The 11631-nt window shown below is 46.7% G+C and overlaps 1 protein-coding gene across 1 annotated transcript in view; it reads left to right on the top strand.

Moving 5' to 3' along the window:
* The first annotated feature begins 1326 nt into the window (after positions 1–1326).
* The window catches only part of LOC139350189 (multiple epidermal growth factor-like domains protein 11), a 75164-nt gene continuing 64859 nt past the window's right edge, over positions 1327–11631 (top strand). Inside the window, exons 1-3 of the mRNA XM_070991440.1 lie at positions 1327–1442; positions 2247–2348; positions 3791–3891. Coding sequence (XP_070847541.1) covers positions 1327–1442; positions 2247–2348; positions 3791–3891 — 319 coding nt within the window. The remainder of the gene's footprint in view (positions 1443–2246; positions 2349–3790; positions 3892–11631) is intronic.

The raw sequence follows: 11631 nt of genomic DNA, 5'->3' as shown, positions 1-11631 counted from the left end.
TGGGGAAATTTGCTCGTCGGCAGAAGCCACGCCGCCATCGAAGAAGTCATCTGTCGTTTGTGGAGTCCGTCCCCGTGCCGGTCCCCACAGACCACCACCTTCATGTGGAGCATGAGTGGACGGGCTCTCACATCTAATTGGATCGTGGCTCTATGATGAAATGAGATGTATTTAAGTGAAAGAGTAATGCAATATTTTCAATGTATTTATGCCACAGTATTGATTGTTTGCGGAGCCATACATATATATATATATATATATATATATACTGTGTATGTATAATATAATGGATGGATGGATGGATGGATGGATGGATGGATGGATGGATGGATGGATGGATGGATGGATGGATGGATGGATGGATGGATGGATGGAAAACCCAACCTTCTGAATAAAGACATTTCCAGGGCTTGAAGGGCCTGATCTGAATGTAAAGCACTGTACTGTCTCTGTAAACACCTGAAACCTGTGAAAAGATTTCCTCCACAACCTGCTGCTGTTTGACTCACACAGATTCAGCATCATACCTGCTGCTTCATGGCCGCCTGCACTCCTCCTTTTTACGCAGGTTTCCTTCGCTACGACATCACGAGCCCCACGCTGGCACGGAGAAATACTCAGATACTGGAAGAGTACCAAAAGTAGCTCATATATTACTATATATGACGTCATCAGGTGGTTAATACTGACACAGCAGTGTGTAAGCAGTATTTTACTGTTGTTGCTGGTTGAAGTGGAGCTCAATCTACGGCTCAGGTCCCTCCAGAGGGTCACAATATGAACCTGGGGGGGTCTTGAGATGATTAATTGTCAATTAATGATTAATGATTAATTGAAAAGTATTTTATTTCCCTCTTAAATGTGGTGGAGTAGAAGTAGAAAGTAGCAGAAATTGGAAATGCTCAAGTAAAGTACAAGTTCCTCAAACTGTATTTAAGTGTAGTACCTGAGTAAATGCAGTTATTTTGCACCACTGGCCATCAGCACGCCGGGCTCAGGTGCACTTTGTATAAAAAACGTCCGTTTTAAAGGAAAGGCTGTGCCGTTGTTGTATTTTTGGAATCACACTGAAAGTTTTCCCTCCATGTTTTTCCTTTCTGTATTATTTTTAGGGTTTCAAACAAACGCCTGCCCTCTTTCCTTCGAGCCGTGATGCCGGCGCTGTGATTTGTTCTCACACAGCAGTGTTTTCCTGCTTTGCAGATCTTTACTCTGGGTGATAGTCGTCCTTTTATCTGATCCATGTCTCAACAGTGCAGCCATCTGAAGGCCAAGTCTTGTCCTCGCTGTGTCTCTCTGCGCCTGAAGGACGGAGGGAAGAGGACGATGAGGGCCGGTGGGGTCTCCCCTCTAGCCCTGCTGTGGCTCGGCCTGCTCGGCTCGACCCGCCCGGCGTCGGCGCTCAATCCGGACGACCCCAACGTGTGCAGCCACTGGGAGAGGTCAGTCTTCCCAGTTCAGTCTCTTCTCCGGCATTCAGAGTGAAATAACGCCGCAGTGAACTAATGGACTCGCTGCCACAAATCAAGACTGAGTGTTTGCCAATAATCAAAAGCAAAAGGGAAAAGGTTTACTCCAGGGGACATCCCGGGGCCATAAATTCAGAGCGATGCTAATGTGACTGCTTGAGTGGTCTCACCACTCAGTGCTGCGCAGAGTAAAAGCACAATGTCATCTGTGATGAGAGCGGCTCGCTGCAGGTGCTCTGATCGATAATCTCTCAGTGTAATCAGGGGATTTGTGGAAATGGATGTTAGCCCCGATGACGGTTACAGTTTTCACTTGTTGCTAAAGGTTAGACTCGGTTCAGCGAGCTTTATTCAAACGAGAAAACACGCTGAGGACAAACGCTCAAAGTTCTGCCGGGATTCTTAAAAATCCTGGAGTAAGTGAAAGCTTTTAAAGCGCTCCGAAGAATCAATGGCTTTTAAAGACTTTTTAGATTTGAGGAATGGCGGCACGGGGACACGCGGCGTCCTCAGAGCTTCACTTCCTGATCGTCTGCTTTTAGAGGAAGTGCTATTGATTGATAACATCAAGAGAAAAAGAACTTACCGCTGTGATCTTCAGCTTTTAAGATTAAAGAAGATTGTCCCTTATTGATCCCACTGAGGGGAAATTTGGGTGAAGTGTATTAGACTCATTAGAAACATGATGACCTGCTCTCACGCTGCCATTGAGAGGAATTAACCTTGAAGCAAACCCTGCTGATCTGTTCACCTGTGCTCGTTTCCTCCGCCCTGTAGCTACGCAGTGACTGTGCAGGAGTCTTACGCCCACCCGTTTGACCAGGTCTACTACACCCGCTGCACCGACATCCTCAACTGGTTCAAGTGCACCAGACACAGGTGAGGACGGAGCTGGTCTACACTGATGGTTATTGTCACGTCGTTCAATGTCCTCGTTATTTTTTCATTTAAATTAGTCTATAAAAGTCCAAAGTGACGCCTTCAGATCTCTCCTTTTGTCTGACCGACACTCCAGAATCTCAATGGGCTCAATTTATTGTGATGTAAAACGAAGAAAGTCCCAGAACCTCACGAGTCAAACTGTTGTTCATTAGTTTTCTGTTAGTCAAACACAGCCTTCTCCACATCACTGCTGCTGGTTGATGACTTCCAGAATAATCATTTAAAGGCAAAATGTTTGGATTTCAACAGAACACAGATGTTCCTACTCCAGTACACACAGTATTCCTGTGTAAAGTACTCAGGAATATGTGTCGATAAAGACTTGATCCAAAAACTGAAAATTCAGATTCTTATTCCTGGTTTCTCCTCTCAAAGCAGCAAACATCACGCAGTCCACTAAACTGTGTCCACTGCCGTCACGCTCATTAGGTTGAGTTATATGAAGAGGTCAGAGGTCATTGCGGATGTCCAGGTTTACTGGTTTCTGTCCCAGCTCTGAACTGGGACAGACTGGTTTCTGTAGATGTATAAGTTCTATAAGTCAGGGACATTTATTCCTGTGAAGGAATAAATAAGTTACTCATATTTTTGATTATATTCTCGACTGTTTTAGTGTTTGTGTGTACACACTTGTATGTACGTACTACTTATACAGTACTACATACTGTGTACCTGGTGTGTATTTGGATTTAGTTCTTCTTTGAAAGAGACAAGTGTGGACCTTACATAGGCGTGTCTTCGTCTCAGAGACGTTGTCCTGCCCGTTCACGTCTTCCTCACCGTGAGTCAAACATACATGTTGTACTGTGTACAGTATTGCTGCTGAGGCCCAGAGGCAGTCAGTCACTGGTGTCTACTACCCGACAGCAGCACTTCAGCTCCGCCTGATGTGGTCATTTTGATGAGCGACCGTCGGCATATCGGCTTTAATGACCACATTAAGCTTTATAGCCACCAGTTTAGCTCCTCCAGCTAAGAGCTGAGTCATTGATCTTAAGCTGAAATGTCAGACAACATCAGCGTCCTTGAATGAGTGGGAGAAACTCCCTTAAACGTTTAAGTGTCTTTAAGAAGTGTAGTGATGTGAGCGCATTTTTAGTATGTTATTACAGGGCCTCATTCTTTACAGCACCATGGTGTGAACCGCTGCTTTGCTTTTTGGTAAATGTCACCGTAACGTCTTAGTGGACATACGACCTGAAGACAAAACACAGTACAAATAAAGATTTCAGTGAGCAACCAACCAAGTCATGTTTACACTCTGTGTGTGTGTGTGTGTGTGTGTGTGTGTGTGTGTGTGTGTGTGTGTGTGTGTGTGTGTGTGTGTGTGCGCGTGCGTGCGTGCGTGCGTGCGTGCGTGTGTGTGTGTGTGCGCACAGGATCAGCTACAAGACGGCGTACAGACGAGGCGTGAGGACCATGTACAGGCGGCGCTCTCAGTGCTGCCCGGGCTTCTACGAAAGCGGAAACCTGTGTGTTCGTAAGTGTTGACCCTTCTGCACATTTTCAGTTCGCAGCCAAACAGACGTCTGAAGTCACGCTGCGCTCGCTGTGCTACCTGTAAGGTGCAGCACCTGCCCAGGTAGAGGCTCGGCAGCGGAGCTAATGGTTAACAAAGATCTTCAGCAGGTCTGCTTCTCGCCCTGCCTGACGACGTGCAGCTACAGCGAGTACGCCGGGGGGCAGATTACAGTCTTTAAACTACAACATTCAAATCCGGTTTCATCGCACGCACACAGAGAAACGTCCCTGATTGTCTGCCGTCAAACTGTGAACGCACTCAAACAAGAGCAGAGCAGACATTTTTAAAGAATCAGGACCAAAATCAGCCGTGAGGAAGAAGGCGTTTGAAAGGAGGTGTTACCAGAACGCTCGCTGGTAATCTGTTTACTGTTTATTTACTTATTGTGAACACACTCGACTCTCCACAGCAGAATGTTTTTCTGTTTGCTGAGCGTTCGTCAGCCCGTCTCTGTCTGTCCGTCTGTCCGTCTGTCTGTCTGTCCGTCCGTCCGTCTGTCTGTCTGTCCGTCCGTCCGTCCGTCCGTCCGTCTGTCTGTCTGTCTGTCTGTCTGTCTGTCCGTCTGTCCGTCAGTCCGTCAGTCCGTCCGTCCGTCCGTCTGTCTGTTTGTCCGTCTGCTGCGTGTTCAGAAGCTTTATCAGAGCTCCTGGTCCGGAAACAGCTGCTGCAGCTGGAAACGAGGCTGAGGGGAGAAGAGTGGTCCGTAGTCATTTGATCTGATTATAAAATGATCAGTCAGTGCAAGGAAAAAAATTCAGAACAGATATGAAAAGGCAAATGCAGATAAATCATAAACAAAGGGATAAATTAAATGAATAGATAATAGTAATAATAGTAATAGTAATGATGATGGTAATAATCATAGTCATCATAAATAAATAGTTAAGTAAAATTTAACCAAAGGAGAAAAAGTGAATAAATGAGTGATGTTAAAAGATGTATATCTACTCATAAATAAGTAAAAAAAAAAAAAAATAATAGCAATAATAATAATAATAAACATAAGAAGAGAGGAAAAAACCTCAGGAGGTCTATATGAGCTATATGCAAAATGCAAAGAAAACAAAAGGAGACAATCTTTAACAATAACCCCATTCGCCCAAAATATGAACGCGTTCATGAGCTGTCGTTCAGGCACAGCACTGGTGTTGTCAGACATGAGTACCGCACGTGCACGTTTGCCACAGAACTCACGTCTGCAGCGTTTTGCGTAGCTTCGAGGGGCGAGTCGAACCAGCGTATTTAGATGTCAGATTGTGTACTTGCTACACAAAATGCGTACAAGTTGGCAGGTCTGAAATCAGCAGCTTATAAGACATGCATCTCAGGAACACGTTATCTTATATAATGGTCTTGTTAAATGCTTGATTCTGTGCTGCTGGAGGGCACAAAGCTTTTCACAGCAGCAAAGATCTGAGCTGTATCATATAACAATGACGCGAGGGCCAAACGAAAAATGGACTTTTTCATCAGAAAGCCTACGCACGTCGCTCTCCTCTTACGCATTTGGAGTCGGGGTGCTCTTAAAGTGCTGCAAGTGCACATTTGGTTTGATCAAATGGCAATAAAAAACATTGTTGTTTGCTATCTCCAGAATGCAGCTGGATGTGAGATATTCCCACCACAGGGGAACGTGTGCTCTGCATAACGTCTCTGCAACAAACAAAATCATTTTCCTGTCATCTGCATTGTTATTTCCAAACTTTTTCCACTTGATACACACAGAGTATCCAGCCTTGTTAAAATTGCAGCGTGTCTTGCGGAACAGTGATTCAATCTCAGTCGTTATCTTTTCACTTGCCAGACAGTTATCTATATCTGCTGTTAGGCTGTCAAAGTCAGATCAATCTGCCTCTGCGGCAAAGCGGATCCACTCCTGCTTAAAGTTTTACCACACAGGGATCTGAAATCAGCGCAGACAGACGGAAAAAGCAGGAAACAGAAGCTGCACGTTAGCATTAAGAAGCTTCGCTGTGATGATGCCTTGATTGAACGGGCGTGTCTTCTTGCCTTGATTCATTCTTCCTCTGTTTTTATGTTTCTGAACAAGGATATCGCTTCACATTCAGCTTATCAGCAGTTCAGCTTTGTTCCCTGGTGTGTGTGTGTGTGTGTGTGTGTGTGTGTGTGTGTGTGTGTGTGTGTGTGTGTGTGTGTGTGTGTGTGTGTGTGTGTGTGTGGGCTGGATCTGCTTTTGAAAAAGTTGGTCAGTGAGATAAAACACCAATATTTCCCTCTGCAGTTGCTTTTCTTCCATCTGAAGAGCAGCACAGTTCTTACCTCAAACAGACCGTCAGACAATTAGACGGAGCAGCTGAGGCGACAGATGTTCGCTCAGAGCCGACGCGACGCGTCCGTATGACTCTTTCTTTAAGTGGAAACTCAGCCTTCAGCTTCTCTTCTTAATTGTTTCCGCTTCCGCCTCCCTCACGCGTCCATTTATCTCATCACATCTGACGGCGTCTCTCAGAGTCTTTGAAGGCATCAGCTGACTGAGCCGTCGGCTCACGTCGGCACCTGTGTGAGCGGAGGCTAGCTAGCGGGACAGTCGCACAGAATCCGATCTCTTTAATTCTGATTTGGGCTCCTCTCTGGATCAGATCCAGGTCTGAGGTTTCGCAGTGTGACTTCAGTCTGAACGGTCATCTCTCGTCTCGACTGAGCAGTGACGTAGCCAGGATTTTTCAACAGGGTGGAATTTTGCAAAGTATTGTGGGCCACTATTTTGTACATTTTTTTTTTTTTTTTTGTTATTCCGATATAGGCAGTAGGTCTACAGCAATTGTCCCAAAATTAAATAACACGTGATTTCCTCACAGATCAGACGATTAATGGGCTCCACTGATAAATAGATTAATACTTTATTCATCCCCGGGGGAATTTAAGGCACGACATACATGCATGCATGTGACTTTAACATCAAACATAAAGACTTGTCAAACAGCTGGTCAAGACCGAGGAGAGGAGAACCATAGAAAGTAGCCTGAGCTAAATATGAGCAAAAACACGTATGTCAGACTAACATTGTAGGCGATCGCGAGCGCTCTGTAAACATGTAACAACAACAAAATAAACGGTCAGACAGCCTGAACCCAAAGCCATAACAGTTAATGCGCAGCTAACAGCTAGCATTCATTGCGAGCTTCCAGCGATTGTTGACACACCCAACAGAGCATGTCTGTCAATATTTCTAACGTTATCATACTTCATTGAAACAAAATTGATCTCACAATTTTATATGATATTATTATGGGCTATTTTTTCGTTCCTTGAATTTCAAGTTTATGCTGGGCACTTCTGATAGGGTGGGCCAGCTGTCAATCACAGTGGCACTGGCACACATTGGCCCTAATGTGGCTATGCCTCTGCGACTGAGTGTCTCTCTGTGGAGACGTAGCTGTGCTTAAAAGCAGCTCTTGACAACATGAAAGTTTGGGTGAAGTGTGTTTGTGTGAAGCCGTTGACTTCCACTCCAGGCGTCCACACACACCTCCACACCTCTTTCTCCTCGTCCTCGTCCTCGTCCTCGTCCTCGTCCTCGTCCTCGTCCTCGTCCTCGTCCTCGTCCTCGTCTGCTCTCAAACAGCCCAATAAAAACATCAGATCTGGACAATAAGAGGCTTGAAGTGTGAGTGTAACCGCTGTCTCACGATCGTGTGATTCACTCACTGTTCATGTCAGAGAAAAGACTTTTTGACTTCCACCTGTCCGCAGTGCAGTGTCAGCTGTTTTTATTGGGTTTGGTTCATCTGCAGTCAAGCTGAAAGCTCAGCGTTAGAGCTGGTGAACAAAGCACCAGAAGCTTTTTACACTCTGAAGACGGCCGTGTGTCAGACGTGTGACACAAACTTTGAGCTGACTTCCTGTCCGCTGAACTCACTCTGCATTCGGCTTAACGAGCCAGACTTCGGGCCCTCCTGCTCGGTCTTTGTACCACCCACAGCCTGGCAGGCACCGCGGAGGGAAAACAAGCATCATCGATTAACGGTTTGTGCTCTCAGATGAAGAAAACGTGCGCGCAGATTACTAATTCATGCTCTCAGATGACTTCATTTGTGCTGTTGGAAAACAGTGAATTAGCGGAAAATAATGTTAATCAACAGTGAAAGCTGTTAGGAGAGCTGTGATTGGCTGGGACGCTCACCTGAAACGTCCTGACCGCAGCGGATTACCTTTGTTTGAGTCTGTGTAATGTTTTTTAGGAAATTCCTGCATTATACACCTTAGCTTTTTTAATTTTAGGACAGTTCCTCTGTCTCAGTAATCAGCACCCTGATCTCAGTGTTTGTCTGGCGTCTTGCTGCAGGATTGGCCGTTGGCCACGAGGGGCGTGCTTTGGTCATTTGCATGGTCATTTATGGGAGGAGTCGAGGCGGGTTTTGTTGCTCATGCACGTACAGTTTTACACATGTGGAAACTTCTGTGCATACTAGGGATGACGAGATTCACCGATTCATATCGGTGATCCGATACAAACCTTTGCGATGCGACTGCGCCAGTAGATTCAAGGCACATCGGATATAATTTACGGGTGAAGTTATGGTGCATCTCTTCTAGCCTGTCTGCATCGGTAAATTCTGTGGTTAAATCGATTACTTCACACTCTCGTACCACAACTAACTGGATCACATCATATCGAACCGAATCTCTTTGCAAGCAAGTCATATCGTTATCAAATCATTTTTGAATCGTATCGTATCGTGAACAGGAGCGAATCGCATCACATCGACAGAGGCTTCAGTGTATCGTTAATGTATCGTATCGGTGGCTGCGTATCGCGATGCGTATAGAATCGGCCTCAGTGGTGGAGATATACGTCTCTAGCGCACACGGATTTGACATGAGGCCTCAGGAGACGTGTGGAGACCAAAGACGAGCTCAAAGGAGATTGAATATGGACTTAAGTTTGTTACGCGGCCACAAAATATAACTTCAGAATGCACTCAGAAATTGAACAACATCTGACTCTCTTAAATGTCCCATCTTCACAGGTTCCACCATGGACGCCATTGTGCAGCGTCTCACAGCGAGGACGTAGTGCGAGGACACATACGATAGGCCGTCCTTTTACGTTGCCTGTAGTCTCTCAGAGGTTGTGTCTGTATATTCGGCTGTTTGTGGACATGTCTGAGCATTTCCGTGGAAATGAATCCTATTAGTGCCCAGAGCGAGGATGGATTTCATATGGCGAGGGTCAAGTGTTGGGACGTTCATTCGAAGCCGTTCCTCGTCCGTCCGTCCGTCCGTCCGTCCGTCCGTCCGTCCGTCCGTCCGTCCGTCCGTCCGTCCGTCCGTCCGTCCGTCTGCCCGCCCGTCCGTCCGCCCGCCTGCGAGCAGAGCCTGTGAGAGGAGGAGGGTTCCTCCCCTTTATCTCATGCTGCTATACGTTCCTCCATCCAGCAGAAGAAATCAATTATCCACCCTAGATGGTAAATTCTATAGGGCGGCGCTGCTTTTTCTTATTGGAGTGAGGGAGTGAATGGGCTGCCTGGGGGGGTGGGGGGGGTGAAGAGGAGCGTATTGTGTGTCTTTATTCAACATCTGCTTGTAAACAACTTTATTAGATTTTCCCGGGGGACCGAGACAAATACCCCTGGACTCCATTGTGCGATGCTGCCTCCACACACACACACACACACACACACACACACACACACACACACACACACACACACACACACAGCCTCCCGCTCCCGTTGGCTGAGTAGTTTGATCGCCGGAAGCCTCTTCCTGAGCGTTAAGCGGGAGGAGACGCCCGCTCGGCTCACATTAAGGGCCTCGGACAGGTCTTTTGTTGTGACGATGGCGGCCTGAGCTAATTGAAAGGTTTCCCTCCCCGACAGCGAGCGGAGGAGGAGGAGGAGGAGGAGGAGGAGGAGGAGGAGGAGGAGGAGGAGGAGGGCTGCTGATTTGATTAGAGGGCTTTCCTCTTCCTCTCCTCCCTCCGCTCTGTGAGCTCGCCCCTGTTCTTCATTTCCTGTTCGTCTCTGCGTCTTGAATAAACATTTGTGCAGGGTGCCTTACGTTTGCTCTCCTCGCGTCTAGACTTTCCATTTTTCGGTAAGCGCCCTAAATTGCGCCCGTCCTTTGTTGGAGTTCGCTGTCTTGCAGATGGAGGAAAGCTTTTGTTATTCTTCATCTCAGCCTGAGGCCATTTTCTCTCTTGTCAGGATAATTTCTCCCCTTTCTCATTCTCGTCCGCTCTGTCTTCTCTTTCTTGTCCTGGATCCTGAATGCTGTTTGCGTCGCCTCTCTGGCCGTTGAACCGGAGCAGCTTGGCTGTCTGTGACTTCCTCACCCATCGACCTGCCTCACCCGTTAACGGCCTCCCCCCTCAGCGTAACCTCTGCCACCCGTCACCTCCACAGCAAATCTGATAGAAGTTACTGGGGTTTTCCATCACTTCCTGAAACAAAAACAGAAATTCTGGAGTCCACTTAACGTGTTCGTCTCTTTATGAAGAAATTCATCATTTTATGAACCCGTGAAGCCAAATAACATTCATAGTCTCTGCTTGTTTCAAAATATCTTTGTGATATTCAGATTTACAGCAGCTTAAACGCCTCATTTTCTGTCAATATCTGCCATCGCTTACCCTCCTCACACAGTATATCCATAGCTGAGACACAAACAGTTGAAGCATGAAGCTAAATCAAACAGTTTGGACTCTAAATAAAACCGTCTCTGGTTCAGCTCATTATATTACATTGTACGACTCGACTGTAAAAGCTGGAGGAGGTCCAGATTAAAATAAAGCTTCTGTGAGGGAGGCGACAGAAAGGTGAAGAGCTCTCTCGGCCATTTGGCGTGCATTCTGGAGACGCTCACTTCATCACTTTCCCGTCTGCTGTCAGATCACACGAGGTTCAGCGTCAGAGCACGATGTAAAAATATGCAACGTTAATTGAGCTTCCTCCTGCGCCGCTCAACACGTCTGATGAAAGGTTACCGAGGATGAACCAAACGCCCGTTCATTGACCTCTGAAGCGTCTTCAGCTCCGTGTCTTCAGCCTGCATTTGTCCACAGTTTTAGCCAATGAGCACCAGGAAGAGCTACGAACTGTCCCGCGGTAGGACGACTTGTTTCACTGACGTTTAAATGGAAGATTCAGTAAGAAAACAGACCTATGATGTTAAAAACATCTGGTTTGTAAAACACACTCTACCATCAGCTGCTTGTGTTTTAAAACGCGTTGCACAGCACGCAGCAGCGCGTGGCGCCACATCACCTTCACGTCTTTATTGTTGCTATGACCCGACAGATTAAATATGTCAGACTTCAGCAGATTACAGGATGATGGAGGCCCCGCGGCGCAGCATAAAGACGTAATCCTGGAGTTTAAATGCGTGCATTCATGAAATAAGAAGTTTAACCGAGCAGCTTCTCTGGCGCCGGCTAGCAATGGAAGCGACGTTAATCAGCGCACATCCTTAACGACCACCTGGATTAATTAAATCCTGAAGGAAAGGTCTGAATCTGATCAGCTATCAGGAGCTCGTCTCACCCTTGCAGAGAGTTGATCGTTTCACGCCGAGGTCGATGTCGGGCGCCACGGTCGAGCCCGCCGCTGCTCGTACCTCCACCCTCGTTCTTCCTCCAGCAGCCGATTGAGACTTTCAAGGGCACTGCAGACCGCTTCAGCACGGCGAGACAATAGCTGGAATTAGGTAGCGATTATTTAATTTGATATCTATTAA

The sequence above is a fragment of the Chaetodon trifascialis genome, chromosome 1 (genome assembly GCF_039877785.1).
Source record: "Chaetodon trifascialis isolate fChaTrf1 chromosome 1, fChaTrf1.hap1, whole genome shotgun sequence".
Lineage (NCBI taxonomy): Eukaryota > Metazoa > Chordata > Actinopteri > Chaetodontiformes > Chaetodontidae > Chaetodon > Chaetodon trifascialis.
Note: the sequence above shows the minus strand (reverse complement) of the source record. Positions and strands in the feature narration are given on the sequence as shown.